Source organism: Anomaloglossus baeobatrachus, chromosome 10 (genome assembly GCF_048569485.1).
Source record: "Anomaloglossus baeobatrachus isolate aAnoBae1 chromosome 10, aAnoBae1.hap1, whole genome shotgun sequence".
Taxonomy (NCBI): domain Eukaryota; kingdom Metazoa; phylum Chordata; class Amphibia; order Anura; family Aromobatidae; genus Anomaloglossus; species Anomaloglossus baeobatrachus.
Window position 1 is genome coordinate 133,386,892 of NC_134362.1, and position 22,964 is coordinate 133,409,855.

Genomic DNA, 22,964 nt, shown 5'->3' on the forward strand with positions numbered 1-22,964 from the left:
TTGGCTATTTGCCATGAAACGCTTGATTGTTCAGTGATCACTCTTCAAAAGTTTGTCAATTTCAAGACTGCTGCATTCCTCTGCAAGACATCACACAATATTGGACTTTTCAGAGCCAGATCTCTCTTCTGACCTATTTTGCCAAAGGAAAGGAAGTTGCCTAATAATTAAGCACACCTTATATAGGGTGTTGATGTCATTACACCACACCCCTTCTCATTACAGAGATGCACATCACCTGATTTACTTAATTGGTAGTTGGCTCTCAAGCCTATACAGCTAGGACAACATGTATAAAAAGTATCATGTGATCAAAATACTCATTTGCCTAATAATTCTGCATACAGTGTAGTTACGTCTGTCGCTGAAAGGGGTTAATTTTACTTGTACTTTCTTAAACATGGAAAGACAAATGGAATACCCTAACAAATGTGAACGAGCCCTTAGGGTACTTGCCCAGGATCAGTGTTAGCAGTGTTTTGTACTTCCTTTTTCACTGTGTACAAAATGCTGCGTCGTACAGTACAAGCACAGTGGATGAGATTTATAGAAATCTCCTGCCCGCTGCTTCTTTTAGACACTCCATAAACAGACATTCAGTGCGACTTTCCGAGCCCTTAATCCTGGTCTTGGGCATGTACAGTGTGCTCTCCTGCACAGGACACTAGCGCCTCTGCAAGAGAAAACATGCTGCATACAAAATGCGAAGAAGCCTGATTGTGGGCACGTAGCCTTATAGATTTAGAGTTGTGCCCTAAATGTACAAATGTTTTATACATACACCACAATACACTATTACATAAAAGCATGTTACAAACATACATACAACTCCAGAAACACGGATATTTAAACATACAGTACACAGATGTGTACACATACAGTATACAGATGTAATCACATACCGTAGAAGCATATATATATATATATATATATATATATATATATATATATATATTTGAAGGCATATTCACTTACACATACACATACATATACATGGATAAATAGACGTAAACAATCATATATATACACAGATATACACACATATTGGGGGTGTTTTTGCTTATGATGTTTGGGGGCAACACATTTTCTGGTTTGTTTCCCGTCTGGCCCACATAGTTGAATAAAGATCCTCTTGGTGGGAAGGAGGAAATGCAGGGCATGCTGCAAGATGTCAGTATAACAGACATGGCCATGCACAGCAAACTATGACCTGATGAAGGCATACCGCCGAAACGCGTAGTTTTTCTCATCATCTACCATCTGTCAGTGTTATCAGCCAGTGTTATTTTACCTTTTTGGATATATTCTTTTTAACAAAGTTGAAAGAAAGAAATGCCTTTTATTCAAATCCTTGGAATCTGAGATGGATCTTTCCCCTGCTTGCTTCTTGTCTATATATGGCTGGCTGCCGTGAACCGTGCTGGGACTGAGGATTCCTATTTGGAGGAACTAATTAGGCTGACTTCCACTGTGGTGAGCGGTTCAAGTACTCTGTGTCTACAATTAAGCTATATGTAAAGTGTGAATGTGGAACACCGGTGATTAACCCCCTCCTTACCTGAGGTGAATATCACACCTAAAATAAGGTGCAATACTCTGTGGCGACTGAAGCCTCAGGGGCGCCACACTTCCAATACCAATATCCTATGTATAAAGAACTATTATATTAAAAATTGCTCTGTGCACATAAAAATGTGCTTGGCTATACAGACAATTAAAGGGAATCTGTCAGCAAGTTTTTGTAATGCAGTCTTATACATCCCAACGTTTGGAGAAGAGAAAGAGGGACAAACCATACAGCGCCACTAGCCACACCCAAAGTCACACCCATTTACTATTTCTTTCTAATAAAAAACTGTAATTTTTTATGGCTCCACATAGAAGTATCTAGAGGAAAAAAAGCATCCCCCCCCACACAATTCAGCAGTCTTTAGATGCACAGTGGCCGGAGTGTTCATGAAATCACATACACTTTGCTTGGACACAGCAGAATTACTATGCAAAAAAAATGAGCAGAAAAAAACTCTATGATGCATGTGAACACAGCCTAAATATCCAAGCAAAGTGAATGTGATTTCATGAGAACTCAGCTCTCAGTGCGTCCAAAGGCGCAGCCGACCTGTGTACTATTGGTGACTTTTTTCTGTGTAGGCTTCTCTACATCTCTACAGCTCTAGCTTTAAAGAACCCTTTCCTATTTAGCTGCCAGAATCGCTTTTATTCCACTTGAAGTGAGTGCCCGCTGGTCCTTAGTATTGTCTTTCGAAGGAATAAGTTATGTGCCAGTCCTTATATTGACCACACATGTATTTATACATATAAATGAGATCTCCTTTGAGACAACTTTTTTCTAAGCTAAACAAATCCATTTTTTCAAGCTCTCATCGTATGGAATGCCTCCCTTCCTTGTAATAATCTAGTTGTCCGCCTCTGAACTGACTCTAATTTCTGAATGTCCTTTTTAAACTGTGTAGCCCAAAACTGGATCCCATATTCTAGATTTGGCCTTACAAGTAGAGCTGATTGAATGCCCCAAAAACCGGGACCGGCGGATCACTGACAGATTTAAAAATAAGTCCGATCTGCTCCGGTATCCGGTGCCTATATAACTCAATGGGCACCAGAATCTGGAGATTAAAAACATCTGTGGAGAGGATATGGGGGCAGGAGCGCGTGCAGTATACTCACCAAGGCTGTGTCATGGTGGCACACCCCTTCCGGGTCACGCTTTTACCTTCCAAGGCCGACAATTCGATATTCACTACTTTGCCCGCCCACGGGCGCGTGTAATTGGTTGCAGTTAGACGTGCCCCTACCCTCAGTAGCAGCATGTCACCTGACTGCAACCAATCACAGGCGGCAGGACAGCCGTTCGGCGGGGAAAGCAGTACAAGTGGCTGCGCGTCAGTATCGTGGTAAAAAATAAACAAAAAAAACAATTGTCAGCACAGATTTAGCCTGCGGCTGCAGCCCCAGCTGTCGGGCTGTATCTGTGCTGTGTATCCAGTGCCCACAGTCACACGTGCAAGGCTTTGCCAGGTGATGCCATGGTCGACTCTTGCGAGTCCCTCGTAAGTGTGATTCCGGTCTGAGAGAAACCGCATGCGGCTTTTTATTTTTTTATTTAAATAAATAATAAAAAAAAACGACGTGCGGTCCCCCCCAATTTTCATCCCCAGCCATGATATCACCGGCTGGGGGCTGGTATTCTCAACCCGCAGCCGCCAGGTATTGCCGCATCTATTAGATGTGACAATCCCGGTGCCATACTAGTTCTTCCCGGTGGTGTGATGCGGTGCCAATCAGGGTAATGAGAGGTTAATAGCAGCACACAGCTGCTACTAAGCCCTAGGTTTGTGATGGCTCTGGCGTTAATCAGATACCTGCATCACAAACCTGTAAATTACAGTACATAAACACACAGACAAAAATCCTTTATTTGGAATAAAATACAAACACCCCCTCCTTCACCACTTTATTAACCCCCAACACAGCCCTCCAGGTCCGGCGTAATCCACATGAGGTCCCACGCCGCTTCAGCTCTGCTACATCTGAATATCACAGAGAGAGGCCATAGAGAACGACCGCTCTCTGTGAGCTCCAGAGAATGAATGAGCTGCGCAATGAGCGGTGACGTCACTCAGGTCATTTGCGGTCACAGCTGGATGTTCCCACGGTCCTTCACCTGTGATCGCAGGTAACCTGACCTCAGGTGGAAATCACTGAGTTCACAGACCTGCATCTCCTAGCAGAAAATCGCAGTTTTGTTTGGCCAAGAGATGTAAATTTGGTGCTGAAATTTTTACATCATATTCCTGCATCCAATTTACACCTCCTGGCAAAAAAAATGCGGTGTTTTGACGCATTTTGTAAGTTAACAAGTGATTTATAGAAGAGTAAACGTTGGGATCACAGGATTTAATCTCTCTTTTTGTACACCCTAAAATCTTTGCTTTAGCAGCTGCTGCTTAGCATTGAGTATTGCTGCTCATCTTACTTGTAACCAGAACACCCAAGTCCTTCTCCTGTTCTGTAGTCCCAATTTACTTCCATTTAATGTATATGCAGCAATTAGATTACTCCTTCCTACGTGCTTTACTTTACATTTATCAACATTAAATCTCATTTGACAATATTACAAAATAATCTTGATAAGATGTCTGCCCAATCTGACATCTTATCCAGATTGTTTTGTAATATTGTACTATGAAGATCCGCTTTTAATATTCTACATAGTTTGGTGTCATAAGCAAAGACTGACACTTTACTATCAATCCCATCCACAAGATCATTAATAAATAAAATAAAAAGAATTGGTCCTAGCACAGATCCCTGCGGTACCCCACTGCTGACTATAGCTCATTTAGAAAATATACCATTTATGACTACTCTTTGTTTCTTATCTTTTAGCCAATTCTTTATCCATTTGCATATAATTTCCACTAGTCCTTGCTTCTGGAGTTTCAGTATAAGGATATTATGTGGCACAGTATCAAATGCCTTTGTAAACTCCAAATAAATCACATCAGCTGCATTACTAATATTATATTCAGTTTTGCACTTACCGCCTCATAGAACCCCAACATGTTGGTTAGACATAACTTATCTTTCATGAATCCATGCTGTCTGTCAGTTGTTATATTATTTTCTGTAAAATATTTTTGCAGGTCATCCCTTAAATTGACCCTCAAAATCTTTGCACAATACTGATGTCAGACTTACTGGACGGTAGTTGCCTGCATCCAATCTCTTACCTTTCTTAAATATCGGTACCACATCAGCAATCCTCCAATCCTGAGACACCTTGTTACAAGCGAGTCTAAAGCAGGCTTTACACACAGCAACATCGATGTCGCTGGTGAAAGCACCCGCCCCCGTCGGTTGTGCGTCACAGGCAAATCGCTGCCCATGGTGCACAACATCGCTATTACCCATCACACATACTTACCTGCCTAGCGACGTCACTGTAGCCGGCGAACCGCCTCCTTTCTAAGGGGGCGGTTCGTTCGCCGTCACAGTGGCGTCACTAAGCGGCCGCCCAATAGAAGCGGAGGGGCGGAGATGAGCAGGCTGAACATCCCGCCCACCTCCTTCCTTCCTCATTGCGGATGGCCGCAGGTACGTTGCTGTTCCTCGTTCCTGCGGTGTCACACATAGCGATGTGTGCTGCCTCAGGAATGACGAACAACCTGCGTCCTGCCACAGCAACGATAATCGAGATTAGAACGACCGGTCAGCGATCAACGATAAGGTGAGTATTTTTGATCGTTAACGGTCGTTCCTGCATTTCACATGCAATGACATCGCTAACGAGGCCGGATGTGCGGCACGAATTCCGTGACCCCCAACGACATCTCGTTAGTGATGTCGTTGCATGTAAAGCCCGCTTTAGAAGATGAGCTACAGTGGTCTGTCAATTACTGAGCTGAATTCCCTCAATATTTGTTGATGAAAGCCATCTGGCCTGGGGGATTTGTCAATGTTTAATTTACTCAGACGCAGGCGTACTTCTTCTTGTAAAAACAAAATAAAAACAAAAAAGTGAGCCGGAGTATGAGATGGTATACCTGGAACTTGTGAGACCATGTTCACACTGGCCATGAGACAAAGAGAAACCAAGGAAAAAAAATTGTGAAAACATACCCTGCTGTAACTAAATAAAAGCATAGTGCATATAAACATAGGGTACTTAGTAAACACTGTTTTTGATCAAAAAAAGCATAAAGCTATCCCACCAAACGTCAAGGTGTACCCAGTTGGGATAGTACCTACACTCTCTAATATTAGAACCTTACCATGGGTCTAAAATAGGCCTCAATGTGGCTAAGGGCTGAGAGCGACCGGGTCCCAACAGGACACACACAGTCAGGGGGATTCACAGAATGAAATGTCCAGCTCGCTGAGAAGGGGGCCACTCCCTGTTTGTACTGAATACAAAAAAACTACATAAAAACAAAAAAGTGAGCCGGAGTATGAGATGGTATACCTGGAACTTGTGAGACCATGTTCACACTGGCCATGAGACAAAGAGAAACCAAGGAAAAAAAATTGTGAAAACATACCCTGCTGTAACTAAATAAAAGCAAAAAAAAACCCCCGTCGGTTGTGCGTCACAGGCAAATCGCTGCCCATGGTGCACAACATCGCTATTACCCATCACACATACTTACCTGCCTAGCGACGTCACTGTAGCCGGCGAACCGCCTCCTTTCTAAGGGGGCGGTTCGTTCGCCGTCACAGTGGCGTCACTAAGCGGCCGCCCAATAGAAGCGGAGGGGCGGAGATGAGCAGGCTGAACATCCCGCCCACCTCCTTCCTTCCTCATTGCGGGTGGCCGCAGGTACGTTGCTGTTCCTCGTTCCTGCGGTGTCACACATAGCGACGTGTGCTGCCTCAGGAATGACGAACAACCTGCGTCCTGCCACAGCAACGATAATCGAGATTAGAACGACCGGTCAGCGATCAACGATAAGGTGAGTATTTTTGATCGTTAACGGTCGTTCCTGCATTTCACATGCAATGACATCGCTAACGAGGCCGGATGTGCGGCACGAATTCCGTGACCCCCAACGACATCTCGTTAGCGATGTCGTTGCATGTAAAGTCCGCTTTAGAAGATGAGCTACAGTGGTCTGTCAATTACTGAGCTGAATTCCCTCAATATTTGTGGATGAAAGCCATCTGGCCTGGGGGATTTGTCAATGTTTAATTTACTCAGATGCAGGCGTACTTCTTCTTGTGTTAAATTAATTATATCAGGTGGTAAACTTTGAATTTTTTACTTGTTGAATGATCCCTGGAACAGTCAATTCCTTAGTGAACACTGATGAGTGACTGTTTAATATCTCAGTCTTTTCTTTTTACACTATAATTAACTTGTTGTTATATTTTTAGGGGCAAATACCATCCTTTGTTTTCTTTTGGCATTAATGTATTTATAAAAATTTTGGGGATTTATTTTAATGTCCTTGGCGATTCTTGTTTCAGTAGTTAATTTTGCTTGCATGATTTCTTTTTTGCATTTCCTGTTGAGACCTTTATACTCCTGAAATGCTATTTCTGTATTCTCAGCCTTAAACATTTTAAACGCCCTTTGTTTTTGTTTTATTATACTTTGTACTAGCTATAGTGGTTTCTTTTTATTCCTGAACATTTTATTACCAGAGGGTATAAGTTTTTTTTACAGGACTCTAGCAGTTTATCCTTAAACTTACCCCATTTATGTTCCGTATCCCCAGTTACCATGATATTTTCCTAATCTACACATTTTTTTTTAATTTGTTGAACTCAGCTTTCCTAAAATTCCAGGTTTTAGTATTTCCCCTTTCAAATGTTCTATTGAATGTTACTTTGATACTTAAAAGGACCAGATCTAGCAAATTATCTCCCCTGGTTGTTTCATCTACCATTTGAGAGAGGTAATTGTCTTGAATTGTAGATAGGACCTTACAGTTTTTAGCACAACCAGAAGATTCTATATCCCCTATCTTCCATTGAATGTCTGGATAGTTGAAATCCCCCATAATAAGGACCCGATTACTATTATTATTATTATTATTATTATCTGCCTTTTCAATTTGTTGCAGCATTTCACCCTCTACCTGTTCAGGTATGTTAGGAGGCTTATAGCAAACTCCAATTAGCATTTTTCCGTTATTCCCCTCCCCATGTACATTTACCCATATTAACTCTATATTGTTGCAGCTCCCCGAATGTCATCATTGAGCACAGATATCTTAGGTTAGATTTGATAAATATTATTATTATTATTGTTTATTTATAGAGCACCATTGATTCCATGGTGCTGTACATGAGGGGGTTACATACAGAATACATGTACACGTTACAATAGACAGACTAGCACAGGGGGAAGAGGGCCCTGCCCTTGCGGGCTTACATCCTAAAGGATTTTGGGGAGGAGACAGTAGGTGGGGTGTAGGTGGGGCGGCAGCTCCGCACGGTGGTGGGGCGGCAGCTCCGCACGGTGGTGGGGCGGCAGCTCCGCACGGTGGTGGGGCGGCAGCTCCGCACGGTGGTGGGGCAGCAGCTCCGCACGGTGGTGGGGCGGCAGCTCCGCACGGTGGTGGGGCGGCAGCTCCGCACGGTGGTGGGGCGGCAGCCTTTTTTGTCTTTCCTGTCCTTCCTGAATATAGTATAACCCTCTACGTTTGTCACCCGATTCAATTCCCCAAGAGACCAGATCGCAAAAGAAGAAGAGAATTGTTTATATATTTAATGCCAGGATGCAGAGAGTTACAAGCCCTGCCCAAGGAGGAGGAGCTATAGAGCAATGAAGAGAATGCCCAGAGAAGACATCGCGCAATAAAGCCCTAATATCTCGGGACAGTCGGACTGCTCCCACAAATTGAGACAGTTCTGCTGACCGTTCGGAATGGTTGGGGGTTATGTATTCTGACAGCAGAATGAGGTAGTTATAGAGACCCTTATTCCACTGATGTATCACTTAGTATACTAGGTGCAGTAGTTATAGAATCACAATTTTGTTTAGTAACAGAAAACTGGGGGTGGGATTGGACTTAGTTGTACTTTTCTAGTTGTCCTCTAGTGATGATCGTTCACTGAGAAAACATTGATTGTATTGAAACAGCAAAACGCAGGCCACACCAATAAGTGACATCATTGTAAGCGCTCTTCCACTACATAATGGTGCTGTGAGATTACATTGAAAAAACATGCTGACAGATTCCCTCCCTTTAAACAATTGTAGATTGGCTAACATGTAGCCAGAGGATTATGCAGTACAAATCCAGCATAAACCGCAAGCTCTGAGACTTGCAGAACCTGCAGACTGATGTAACAGCGTGTACGTTTTTCTCCTGTTTCCTTTTAACTTTTAATTCTAGGTTAAGTTTTTCATTCCGGTCACATTACCATTTGGATTCAGAAAATAGGAATTGTCAGCTATATTTGACATCGTTATAATCAGTGTCTAGGTTCCAATGGACTAAATAACCAGGGACTTAACACAGTAGATTAAAGAACTAGGTAAGAATATCTAAGTAGTGAATGTTTAAATAACTGTGAAAAAGAAAAAAGGCCCGCTTACCAGTAGTAGAGATCCCTCTTGTAGCGTCCATGTCCTGTGAAGCCGCACGGAACAAAGTGGATGCCCTTCCAGGAGCAAATAGTAGAACAGTTTAAAAAATTCCAGCGAATCCAAGTGGACAAAAAAGTTTTTTCTTATAAAAAATTAAAAGTTATATTTGTTAATTTGATTAAAAACACTACATTTAAATGGCTAGTATCAAACTAACAGGGTGTCCTAGACTATGCGTTTCAGCGATATGCTACGCCTTCATCATGGTCTGTAGTAAAAAATATGAAAAAAAATGAGCTAAACTGAAACAACGTGATGATAACATTTGAATCTTTTGTCTATTTTCAGGGCAGAAACATCTAGTAGAGGTGCACATAAATTCTACCAAGGAACAAGTAGCTTGACAGATTTTGGCAAAGTAAGACATTTTTAATCATTATAATTTATTTTATTCAATCATGTTAGTAAATTTTGCAAAAACAATATCATGTCACGTCCAGATTTCACGTTCCAGATGGTCTTGAGATCTGTAACTGACAATGGCAAAAATGATAACCACAGTCATAATCTTTCAAAAAACAATTTTCAGGTATTTTTACAATTTTGTTTTAAAAATACCATACTAACCTGCATGGTAAGTTTGAAGGTTTAACAATAAAGAATATAAAAATAATTACTACTATAATGTTTTTGAGCCAACATTCTGCAATCTGTTACAAATGGGAGGACCATCCTAAGGCTATGTGCGCACTTTGCTTTTTACCTGCTTTTTTGCTGCTTTTTCAACTGCAGCATTTTAATGCCAAAATGGATGTGTTCTGCTTTTCAAGCATAGTCTATGGGAATTTGGGTTTCTTGTGTGCACTATGCTGTTCAAAATGCTGCCTTTTTGTGGCATAAATTTGGGCAAAAACTCTGCTTTTTAAAGAAGCAACATGTCAATTGTTTTTGCCATTTGCGTTTTGAACTGCAAAGCAGAGTTTTTGCCCAAAACGCTGCAGTTGAAAAAGCAGCAAAAAGCAGGTAAAAAGCAAAGTGCGCACATAGCCAAAATGTTAGGGGGTTTTTTATGTTCCCATTAAGCCACTGAATTGACAAGCTAAATAGAAAACTTGATATATGTAATTCCTTATAGGTGCATTTTGCCAACTTTCACCTTAGGGCTTTTCTCTTAGATGAGTAATCAGTAGTGATGAGCGAGCATTAAATGCTCAAGTGCTCGGTAGTCAATTTGAAGTATAAGGAGAATAATGGAAATAAATGGGAAACTTGGACATTTTTCCAAAAGACCCTAGCAGAAGAGCTGGGGGGGCTGGAAAATCGCTGAAATAGACAACAAAAATCACACAAAAATCATCAATGGAAATCAAATGTTTTAACCAATGGAGGCCTGAATTTGAAAACACACACAAAATGAAAGTGGAAACAAGTAAAAATGAAAATAAAAACAAGACAAAACAAGACAAAATTAAAGTGGAAACAAGTCAAAATGAGGCTCAGTATTGTGTGTGGCCTCCAGTATGACCTCCCTACAACACCTGGGCATGCTCCTGATGAGATTGCGGATGATCTCCTGAGGGATCTCCTCCCAAACCTGGACTAAAGCATCCACCAACTCCTAGAAAGTCTGTGGTGCAACGTGACGTTGGTGAATGGAGCGAGACATGATGTCCCACATGTGCTCAATCGGATTCAGGTCTGGGGATCGGGCGGGCCAGTCCATTGTTTTAATGCCTTCATCTTGCAGGAACTGCTGACATACTACTGCCACATGAGGTCTTGCATTGTCCTGCATTAGGAGGAACCCAGGGCCAACCGTACCAGCATATGGTCTCACAAGGGGTCTAAGAATTTCATCTCGGTACCTAATGGCAGTCAGGCTACCTCTGGCGAGCACATGGAGGGCTGTGTGGCCCTCCAAAGAAATGCCAACCCACACCATTACTGACCCACTGCCAAACCGGTCATCCTGAAAGATGTTGCAAGTTGCAGATCGCTCTCCACGGCGTCTCCAGACTCTGTCACGTCTGTCACATGTGCTCAGTGTGAGCCTGCTTTCATCTGTGAAGAGCACAGGGCGTCAGTGGCGAATTTGCAAATCCTGGTGTTCTGTGGCAAATGCCAAGCATCCTGCACAGTGTTGGACAGTGAGCACAACCTCCATCTGTGGACGTCGGGCCCTCATGCCATCCTCATGGAGTCAGTTTCCAACTGTGCAGACACATGCACATTTGTGGCCTGCTGGAAGTCATTTTGCAGGCCTCTGGCTGTGCTCCTCCTGTTCCTCCTTGCACAAAGGCAGAGGTAAAGTAGTGCTCCTGCTCCTGGGTTGCTGTTCTCCTATGGCCCTCTCCTATGGCCCCCCTCCACGTCTCCTGGTGCACTGGCCTGTCTCCTGGTAGCGCCTCCATCCTCTGGACACTACGCTGACAGACACAGCAAACCTTCTTGCCACAGCTCACATTGATGTGCCATCCTGTATGAGCTGCATTACCTGTGCCACTTGTGTGGGTTGTAGAGTCCGTCTCATACTACCACGTGTGTGAGAGCACAACCAACATTCAAAAGTGACCAAAACATCAGCCAGAAAGCATTGGTACTGAGATGTCATCTGTGGTCCCCACCTGCAGAAACACTCCTTTATTGAGTGTGTCTTGATAACTGCCAATAATTTGAATCTGTCAATTCTATTTACACAACAGTATGTGAAATTGATTGTCAATCAGTGTTGCTTCCTAAGTGGACAGTTTGACTTCACAGAAGTTTGATTAACTTGGAGTTATATTCGGTTAGTTAAGTGTTCCCTTTAATTTTTTGAGCAGTGTATATATATATATATATATATATATATATATATATGTATATATATATATATAAGTCACAAGTTTGCCAAAATAATTGTATGGACTTCCCCACCTGAGTGGTAAAGCTTCTACAACAAGACTATACACAATAATCTGATATTGGTATTCAGATTAAAGAAGCTCAATAAATCAAGATAGTAAAATATATAGTAAGGGGAGTGGGGTGACTATTAGCTATTTCATTAGCACAAGTTCCAATTAATTACACAAGCAGAAGGGTGGGTGGGGGAAAGGGGTGCATATTTATAATTTCATTAACACAAGTTCCAATCATTGATGCTGGCAGAGGGGTGGGTGATGGAAGGAAGTGATTATTTATTATTTCATTATCACAAGTTCCAATCACTGACGCCAGCAGAGGGGTGGGCAGGATTATGGGAGGTGGAAGGGGCGAATATTCATTTTTCCTATTGAGCGACCCAATGACTGATATTGCTTATTTTAAACTTTTGTAAAAAATAATAAACTGAAAAGTCGGGTGTGCAATATTATTCGGCCCCTTTACTTTCAGTGCAGCAAACTCACTCCAGAAGTTCATTGAAGATCTCTGAATGATCCAATGTTGTCCTAAATGACTGATGATGATAAATATAATCCACCTATGTGTAATCAAGTCTCCGTATAAATGCACCTGCTCTGTGATAGTCTCAGTGTTCTGTTTAAAGCACAGAGAGCATCATGAAGACCAAGGAACACAACAGGCAGGTCCATGATACTGTTGTGGAGAGGTTTAAAGCTGGAAGTTGTAACAAAAAGATTTCCACAACTTTAAACATCCCAAGAAGCACTGTGCAAGCAATCATATTGAAATGGAAGGAGTATCATACCATTGCAAATCTACCAAGACTCGGCCGTTAGTGATGGGTGATCCCCCCGATGGTCGGTATCAGGGAGACTCGCCCGATCATTTTGTAAATATCGAGATCAAGATAACATGAGCTTGAGTCCGATCACTGATCTGGAGCTTTACAGTTATGTGATGGGGCTGCGGGGGGCTGTAAAATAAAGAATACAGTTAGTAATAAACATTGTCATTATACTTACAGGTCCAGTGACGCGTCCTGCAGGCTCTGTCTCCCCCGCTTCTGCTTCTGAGTATGATCATCGCTGTGCCACCCGGTAACCAAAGAACCTTCCGTGACGTCATAGCATGTGACCAGTCACGTGTGAATGTTGTATTATCTCATTGGCTACAGACTGGTCACATGACTATGATGTCATGCAAGGTCCTGTAGTGTCAGCATGCTCGCCCATACTCAGTGCTCGCCCGAGTATCTCAGTGCTCTCGGTATACTCGGCGAGTGCCGTGTACCGGCGAGATGCTCGGGCACATGCTCGGCTTTCCATCTCTGCATGTCGGTGCTCTTTACATAGTCAGCCCACCTGCATGGATTGGCTGCCATACACTGCCACAGCTGGTGAATAGCGGCATCGGGAATCAGGTGATCGGAGATCACTGTTGCTATAGTAACCCGCTCGTTAGGTTAGTATGGCAACCGTGGCAGCAATGATGTCACGTTACAGCTTACCAACCCACAGCCTTTGCTCACTCATTGAGTGATTAGACTGCACGGGGAGCAGAAGTGTTCTTACTCCCCCCGTGCATTCTGATATAGCACAGCTGCATCGGTTGCAGAAAACTGAAGACCAGGATCGTGGAGGGGTGAGAAGGAGTAATAAAGATAGAGTCCCTAAGTGTGTCTGTGTATTTATTTCTAATAAAGTATTTTACTGTGCGTAGTGTCTTTTTTTTAGCCCTTTATTGGAGATTCTTAATGGCCGGGTCAAGCTTGGCCTGACATTAAGAATCTTGGGCTTAATAGCAGCTGGTAAAACAAAGTTGCTATTAACCCCTTATTACCCAGCGTGCCACCCAGCACCAGGGCTGCTGGAAGAGTTGGATACAGCGCCAGAAGATGGCGCTTCTATGAAAGCGCCATTTTCTGGGGCGGCTGCAGACTGCAATTCGCAGTGGGGAGGGCCCAGAAAGCTTGGGCCATCCTGCACTGCGGATTTCAATCCCCAGCGGCCTAATTGTACCTGGCTGGACACAAAAATTGGGCGAAGCCCACGTCGTTTTTTTTTAAATTATTTCATGAACTTAAAAAAAGGGCTTCCTCATATTTATGGTTCCAAGCCGGGTACAAATAGGCAGCTAGAGGTTTGGTGCAGCCCGTACCTACCTGCTGCACCTGGCTAACATACAAAAATATGGTGAAGTCCACGTCATTTTTTGTCTTTAGTTTTTGGGCAAAAAACTTAAAAAATAAAGGGCTTTCCTGGATTTTCCATTACCAGTGGAGGTAACAGCAAGCACTGGGGGTTAGCAGCCATTAGCTGCTTGGATTACCCTTAGCAATAGAAAATGCAGCGGGAGCCCACGCATTTTTTCTTCATTATTTTTTTAAATAACAAAAAAAATGTGCTTCCCTGTAGCTTGACTGCCAGCCAAGGTAAAGCCAGGCAGATGGGGGTAGCAGCCATTACCTGTCTGCTTTATGTGCGCTGAGAATCAAAAATACCACGGAGCGCTACTTCATTTTTGTAATTATTTAATTTTATACAACTATATATTGTGTACATATATATACAGCTCTGGCAAAAATTAAGAGACCACTGCAAAATGGTCAGTTTTTCTGATTTTTCTCTTTATATTTTAGAGTAAAATGTATATTGTTATTTTATTCTATTAACTACTGACAACATGTCTTTGAGTTTCCAAGCAATACATTTTGCATTTATTTTCTGAAAATACTAGTTTATAGAATAAAACAACGATTTACATTTTACTCTAAAATATACCTATTAAGAGAAAAATCAGAAAAACTGAAAATGTTGCAGTGGTCTCTTAATTTTTACCAGAGCTGTATATACGGGCTACGGGCTGCCATCCTCATCTGCCTCACTTTACCTACCTGGCGATCAGAGAGAGAGGGGAGCCAGCACGATCTGAAAATGGCATGCATCATATAAAAAGTGTAAATTCACAGATTTATTCCAACTGTACTATAATACAAAATGAGATTTTTAGCAAATAATTGATCAATTCTTTGAGCCACCCCTGCCAACGTCACAGCAAACCTCAATAGGGGGGTCCTACTCTATATTATGTATTTCATGTGTCATGCAGCCTCCTAGATGAAGTTAAAAGCAGAACCATAATGGAGCACACATACCTGTAACCTGTATATAACTGCTTCTATGTTGCAAAAGAGGCAATTGTGGATAAGGAGCAGCCCAGGTCCCAGCATGTGAGTGTGAGCGCCTGACAAAATCAGGGTGTCACAGAAGACTGCACCCCTCTTCTAGGTGCAGGATTTTCTCCTCTTTGGTCCTCCATCACATTCCCCATACTAGTACACAACACCAGCCATCAAAACCCTAGTACCCTGGCACGACAATAGAGACACAACAGTGGGAGGGGCCAAGCGGATGGCGACGCCCACGTAGGGGTTCTGAGGTGTTATGGGAGGGCCCAGTTTCAGTCAGAGAGTGACAGTTGAGAGAAGAGTTGACAGTTGGAGTTGAGTGGAGACGGTGAACAGAGTAGTCAGGAGTTGGAGCTCCTGGGCTACTGGACGACTTGGCAACTGACTAGGTGGCAGTCGATAGACAGGGCCACAGGCGATGGAGATCCGGTCGCGGGAAAGCTTAAGTGGACCGGGGCAGGGTTGTAGCCCGCCGGTACCAACAGCGGGAATCCGGTCTGGAGCCGTGCACAGACTGGGTACCTGGACCCTAGGGCGAGGAACAGTTTAAACACCTCACCAACTGACCAGCTGGGGACGGGATTTTAAATCTCATCCCACAGGAGGCCCAGATAGAGCGAGACGGAAGCCCAACAAGGGGGATAGGGCTCCACAATTGCCTGCTAAGATCCCATGGGTCAGTTCTCGCGGGCCACAGCTCCCACGGACAAACACACTGGGAGTGGACTTCCCTGTTTCAAGCGGAGTAGTCAAAACCAAGGACACAAACCTAAAGTGCAGGCGGAAGGGCCTCTGTTCTGCTGTACCAGTGTGTGGGACCCGAGCACACCCCTCCAGAGGCTACCGGTTGCCGGCAGTTTGGTTTACCATCTGGACTCTGTGTCAAGTTATTTCAGCACTGTGAGTACACTGGCACCATCCGGTCCAGCCCTGCAGACTGCACTCCGTCACACCATCCCAAGTGGACCGGGGTCCCGGGACAACACCTCCCCTACCCGTGGAGGGGATAACATCCAGCTTCCCCACTCCATCAGCCCCGGGCACCACCTCCAGCGGCAGCGGCGGTGCCACCAAAATCACCGCATACCATGGATGGCGTCACTGACAAACCTTCCCTATATATATATAGAATTCCCCTTTTTCACTTGCGGGCGACAGACGGGTGCTCAGGCCCGGGTCCGGCTTCCCTCGAGCCACTGCAACGACCCTGGATCCGAGTGTCTTGAGCAGCCCCCTGCTATGGTCTGTCCCCCTGCCCGCAACATGGACAAGCTCTACACATACCAGGACTATATCAGAACTGACCTTAATTGTGGATAAGGAGCAGCCCAGGTCCCAGCATGTGGAGCAAGCTCTACACATAAATTGTGGTTAAAGAGCAGCCCAGGTCCCAGCATGTGGCGATCAAAATACAGGGGAGCCCGTTATTTTTTTTAAACTATTTAACCTTTGTCAGGCTGCATAATTTTGCCAAAATTTCTCGACTCCTTATCTCGGAAGGGGGTGGAGATAGTTTATTGAAATTTGGCCAATATATTCTGGACCAAAACTGCTCAGATGTCACGAAATTCCTTAGTCCGACGTAATCCACAGGGAGAGCATTACCAGCTTCATCACTCTGTACAGACACAGTCTATACACAGTGAGAAGCACAGAGAGTCATGTCAGGTCTGCTACATCGCTCTGTACAGAAATGACATGCAGGCTGACACTGAGGGGATGATTGCACTTGCATCTCGCATTGCATCACCCCGCTCGGTCTGACAATCTCAGAACAGGAGCACTTCAGCTGCATGGAAATATATGCAGCTGATCGCTCCTGTGGGGAGATTGTGTGCTGTGATGCGACAGTTACAGTTCAGTTACCAGGACCTTCGATGACGTCATAGTCATGTGACCAGTCTGTAAGCTTATCAATGTTCACACAAGACGGTCACATGCTATGACGTCACTGAAGGTCCTGTAAGTCACTGCTGGTTACCGGTGGCACAGCAATGGTCGGACTCGGATGCAGGAGCTGCTGAGAGTCTGCAGGATGCATCGTGGGACCTGTAAGTATAATAACAATGTTTTTTAATAATGTGCCCTCTTTTTTTTTTACAGCCCATGACCTGATCTGGACCCGATCTGTAACAAGAGCTTCCCTGGAAAGCTCGTGGTCAGGATCGTGTACACGATTACTATGTGATCGCCCATCCCTACCGGCCATCCTTCAAAAATTGCATCACAAACAAGGAGAAGACTGATCAGAGATGCAGCCAAGAGGCCCATGATCACTCTGGATGAAATACAGAGATCTACAGTTGAGGTGGGAGAGTTTCTGCCTAGGACAACAATCAGTCGTACACTGCACAAATCTGCCCTTTATGACAGGAAGTGGCAAGAAGAAAGCCATTTCTCAAAGATATCCATAAAAAATGTTGTTTAAAGTTTGCCACAAGCCACCTGGGAGACACACCAAACATGTGGAAGAAGGTGCTCTGATCAGATGAAATCAAAATTGAACGTGTTGGGCACAATGCCAAATGATATGTTTGGCATAAAAGCAACACAGCTCATCACCCTGAACACACCATTCCCACTGTCAAACATGGTGGTGGCAGCATCATGTTTTGGGCCTGCTTTTCTTTTACGCATTGAGATGGAAGATGGTTAAAATTGATGGGAAGATGGATGGAGCCAAATACAGGACCATTCTTGAAGAAAACCTGTTGCAGTCTGCAAAAGGACCTGAGACTGGGACGGAGATTTGTGTTTCAACAAGACAATGATCCCAAACAAAAAGCAAAATCTGCAATGCAATGGTTCACAAATAAACGTATCCAGGTGTTAGAATGGCCAAGTCAAAGTCCAGACCTGAATCCAATCGAGAATCTGTGGAAAGAGCAGAAAACTGCTGTTCACAAACTCTCTCCATCCAACCTCACTCAGCTCGAGCTGTTTGCAAAGGAAGAATGGGCAAGAATTTCAGTCTCTCGATGTGCAAAACTGAGCTTCACATACCCCAAGCGACTTGCAGCTGTAATCGCAGCAAAAGGGGGCGCTAAAAAGTATTAACTTAAAGGGGACGAATAATATTGCACACCCCACTTTTCAGTTTATTATTTTTTATAAAAGTTTAAAATAAACAATAAATTTTGTTCAACTTCACAATTGTGTCCCACTTGTTGATTCTTCACTATAAAATTAAAAATGTTTATCTTTATGTTTGAAACCTGAAATGTGGGAAGAGATTGAAAAATTCAAGGGGGCCGAATCCTTTCGCAAGGCACTGTATCTCGCTCCTCTTTAACAAAAAGTGAGTTTACAAAAAAACTAATTCTGACTCTCACAGATGCACAGAATATTACCGAACTGTGATTAAAGGATGGTGCTTAGATAATTGAAGATTATGCAATTTCATTTAGGTATTCCATAACAGTTAGGCAAATTAGCCTGATTCAGTTTTCTGCAAACATGAGAGACGGCATAGCCAGACTCAACTATGAGCCATGCATTAGTGTGATCATCTTTAACGTTTTTATATATATATGTGTATATATATATATATATATATATATATATATATTTTTTTTTTTTTAAAACAAGAATATTTCAAATTGAATACTGCAAGTAGCGATATTAAAGGGTTTTCCATTTCTTTTTGGAAGCAACCGAAGGTGGTTGCTGGATATGAAATAATAACATTCAGTTGAATGATGTCTTAGCAATCCTGACCTTGGAGTTATTCAATAGTCAAGGAACTAAACAGATGGAGCATCATCATTTCCAGACTTGGGGGAGACCACTGAATCAGGGGAAATACAGAGAGAATGCTTATGTTACAATGTTCCCTAGCTTTTAATCAATACGATTTAGTTACAAAAGCTCCAAGAACCCCTTTTGTCAACTGTACATATGACACTATGCCTAAATAATATGGTGACAAAGGTTCACTTTTTTTTATCTTTTAGGAAGTGGTAAGAGAAATGAACAGAATAGGTATGATTATTGATCTGTCTCATACCTCATTTAACACATCTCGGAAAGTCCTTGCAATATCGGAATCACCAGTAATATTTAGTCATTCAGCAGTCTTTGCACGTTGTGGGATAGAACGCAATGTTCCTGATGACATTCTGCAAAGCATTGTAAGTAACTTTTGTAAATTAGATTTTCTGGAGAGTAAAAAATGGTCTTGCTGCCTTCAGCTTTACTTTCATACAGACAATTAAATGTAAAGTGGCGACCAAAAGTTTTTAAAAAAAATGCTAAAGTGTGATTACTTCTGTCTGGTTGTTGTGATTCCTTTTCTCCTGTTGATGAAATGAAAGTACATGAAGTTGTCATCATTCAAGACCTTAATTTCAACCAGAGGCGTAGCTAGGGGTTTGGCTCATTGTGGGTGAAACTTCTGAGTTGGCCCCTAACCAGTACCAAAGCAGCAGAGACTAAAACTTAACGTTTAATTGCCATGATTAAAATTACATTGAGTAATAACGTACAGTGCAAAGAATATAAAGTGCAATATTGAAGAATAATAAGGGTCAATCTAACCCGATCCTTCTCCACAGATGAAGTAAGCATCAATCACACAAGCGAGGAGCCACAGGTTAGAAGAACACCGGCAATAACCAGGGTAAGAAGTACAAACTATCCCCTGTCGTGTCCCATGTAAAAGCTTCCACCCTGACAGGGGCAGCACCCTAGTAAGCAGTCTGCCCCACAAACTCATCAAAAAACGCACTCCCAACGCATCCGTCTTTGCACATACTGCCTTTTTCGTGCAACTTTCTACCAATCCCTGTCACTGCAGGTTGATTCTTGTTTCTCCCCTGGTGAACTCTGTTGTTTGAAAGGGAAACAGGTTGGGAGGGTGTTTTTTGATGAGGTTGCGGGGCAGACAGCTTATTAGGGTGCATCCCTTGTCAAGATGGAAGCTTTTACACAGGGCACGACAGGGGATAGTTTGTACTTCTTACCCTGGTTATTCCCTGTGTCCTTCCAACCTGTAACTCCTATGCAAAGCTGAGAAAAAGGAGCGCAAATAGGATCTTACCAGGTATAATATTGCAGTATGCATGATATTACACTCACTTAATGTGGTTGTGAAAGTCACAACCCCTATGAAGGCTTGTAAAGTAATCACAGCTGCCGCAGCCCCATGTGGATTAATATTCAGTGCAACGAAGAGATTGTTAATTATTAACAATAATCATTAATAATCAACAATACAATTGTATTGTTGATTCCTCCTTTTTTTCCTGAAGAAGCGGACTTGATCCCTGAAATGCGTAGACCTGCCGTATTTTTTGGACTATAAGACGCACACTGGACCATAAGACGCACCCTGGTTTTAGAGGTGGAAAATAACATTTTAAGCAAAAAATGTGGTCATGACACACTGTTATGGGGCGAGGATCTGCGGCTGACACTGTTATGGGGGTAATGTCCCCAAAATCTCTACTAAGGTACCCCATCCTGGTAATGATCCTCCTGCCTTGTATATAGAGTATATGTCCCTCATCCTGGTATAGCCCACATCCTGCTATATACCGTCATCCTGGCATATGGACACATCCTGCTACATATCCCATCCTGGCATATGGCCCTATCATGCTATATAACCCATATTGGCATATGGCTCCATCCTGCTATATGCCCCCATCCTTTTATATACCCCATCCTGCTCATAATATACCCTCATCCTGCTATATACCCCCATCCTGCTCATAATATACCCCCATCCTGCTCATAATATACCCCCATTCTGCTAATATACCCCCATTCTGCTAATATACCCCTATCCTGCTCATAATATACCTGCATCCTGCTATATGCCCTCATCCTGCTATATACCCCCCATCCTGGTGTATGGCCGCATCCTGTGGCACATAAAAAAGATAAACGTTCATACTCACCTTACCTCACTCCCTTCAGCATCGCTTCTCATCCTGTCTGTGCCAGCAGCAGCGCCGCTGACCTGTGTGGAGCCGGCCACGATCCCCGCAGCATCGCGATGTCCTCCTGTCTGTGCCGGCTGCGGCTGCGTGTGGACACCTGCACACAGCGATGATGTCATCGCTGTGCGCACCGCTAGTCTCCACACAGCCGCCGCCGGCACAGACAGGAGGACATTGTGGTGCTGCAGGGATCGTGGCCGGTGAGTATACTGATTCACTGCACCCTGCGCTGATGATGATGCGGTGGGGGGCAGTGAATACAGCTGCACATGATCACTCAAGGCTGTAGTTGCCAGGGGTGATGATCACGCGGGTCGGCTGTTTATCCCTCGCCCATCATCCCGCCCACCTGTCAGCGCCGGCTTTAGCGCTGAGAAATGATGGGCGGCATGATGGGCGTGCATATTAAATGAGCGGGTCCACGTGGTCACGGCAGGCTGCTACAGCCTGCTTATGCCGCCGATGACCCGCTCCACCACAGCACCCTCATTCCCCGCAGCCCTACATTCAGACTATAAGACGCATCCCCCACCATTTGCGGGAAAAAGACTGCGTCTTATAGTCCAAAAAATATGGTATGAAATAAAAGAAAATTATTAATAATCAACAATCTCATCATTCGGCGGCAGCGCGGCATTAACCCCGTTTTTCCTCTCCAGCACAGATTCACTGGTCAACGCAATTTTTTTGGCAAAAGGTTTTAAAACATATTTTAAGTCAATTTCGCCTACTGATTCTGAATATGAAGTCCGTTTTTGGCAATCACATCAGGATTTCGAGATATTTTCAATTTTTGATGAAAATGACTCATATCAAATGTTTTATGATAAAAACACATGATTTTAGGTAGTACATTTTTTATATTTTTAATCAAGGAATAACAAATATTACAAAGTCTATGTACAGCAAATCAAATATACTTAAAGAATTAAACTACAAAATATAAAAACACACACATATATATATATATATATATATATATATGGCACAGAGATGAATGGCAAATGGCAGTTATTTGAACTTTCTTTTCTTGGCTGATCTGTGATGTACAGCTTCTGGGTTGTCTCTCATCAAGCTCCAGCATTAGTCAGCCATCATATGTGAGTCCCACCGGCCTTGATACCGTTCTTCCATTGTTTTAATGTCCTGATGAAAATGCTCCCCTTGTTCCTTGCTCACATCCCCAAGGTTCTCTGGAAAAAAGTCCAAATGGCTGTGTAAATAGTGAATCTTGATACTCATTCTACATCCAAGATTTCGCAGACTCATTAGTAGCTCTTCCACAATCTCTTCATAGTTGTCTGCTTTCTTATTCCCTAGAAAATTCTGCACCACATTACAACATGCATTCCAAGCTCTTTCTTCTGTCTCATTCATTGATGTGATAAAATTTGGGTCTCTCATAAGTGTTCTTATTTGATGTCCTTCAAATATTCCAGCCTTTTTCTTCTCTTCACTAAGACCAGGAAAAGTTGGACATATATAGTTAAAGCATTCTCCACTGTGATTGAGAGCTTTGACGAATTGCTTCATCAATACAAGTTTTATGTGCAAAGGAGGAAAGACAATGTTCTTCCTATCCACTAGAGGATCATGGATGACATTCTTATCGCCAGATGCCAAACTCTGTTGCTAAGGCCATTCAGTTTTCAAACAATGCTCTGTTGTAGCTCTACTGTCCCTGTAGCACAGATAGATAGATAGATAGATAGATACAGTTAATAAACATTGCCATTACACTTACAGGTCCCCGCGACGCGTCCTGCACTCTGTCTTCCGCCGCTTTTCCTTCCGATAATTATAATATAATATATTATAATCACTGCGTCTTCCTTGTAACAAGCACTGATGATAGGACCTTCCGTGACGTTAAAATAGCATGTGACCAGTC

At 43.1% G+C, this 22,964-nt stretch overlaps 1 protein-coding gene across 4 annotated transcripts in view; it reads left to right on the forward strand.

Annotated features, from left to right (window-relative positions):
* LOC142254541 (dipeptidase 2-like) overlaps window positions 1-22,964 on the forward strand; it is a 939,193-nt gene that overhangs the window by 512,933 nt on the left and 403,296 nt on the right. For all 4 annotated transcript variants that reach the window (XM_075325647.1, XM_075325645.1, XM_075325648.1 and 1 more), the window contains exons 6-7: window positions 9,407-9,476; window positions 19,085-19,261. In XM_075325647.1, the coding sequence (XP_075181762.1) occupies window positions 9,407-9,476; window positions 19,085-19,261 (247 nt within the window). The remainder of the gene's footprint in view (window positions 1-9,406; window positions 9,477-19,084; window positions 19,262-22,964) is intronic.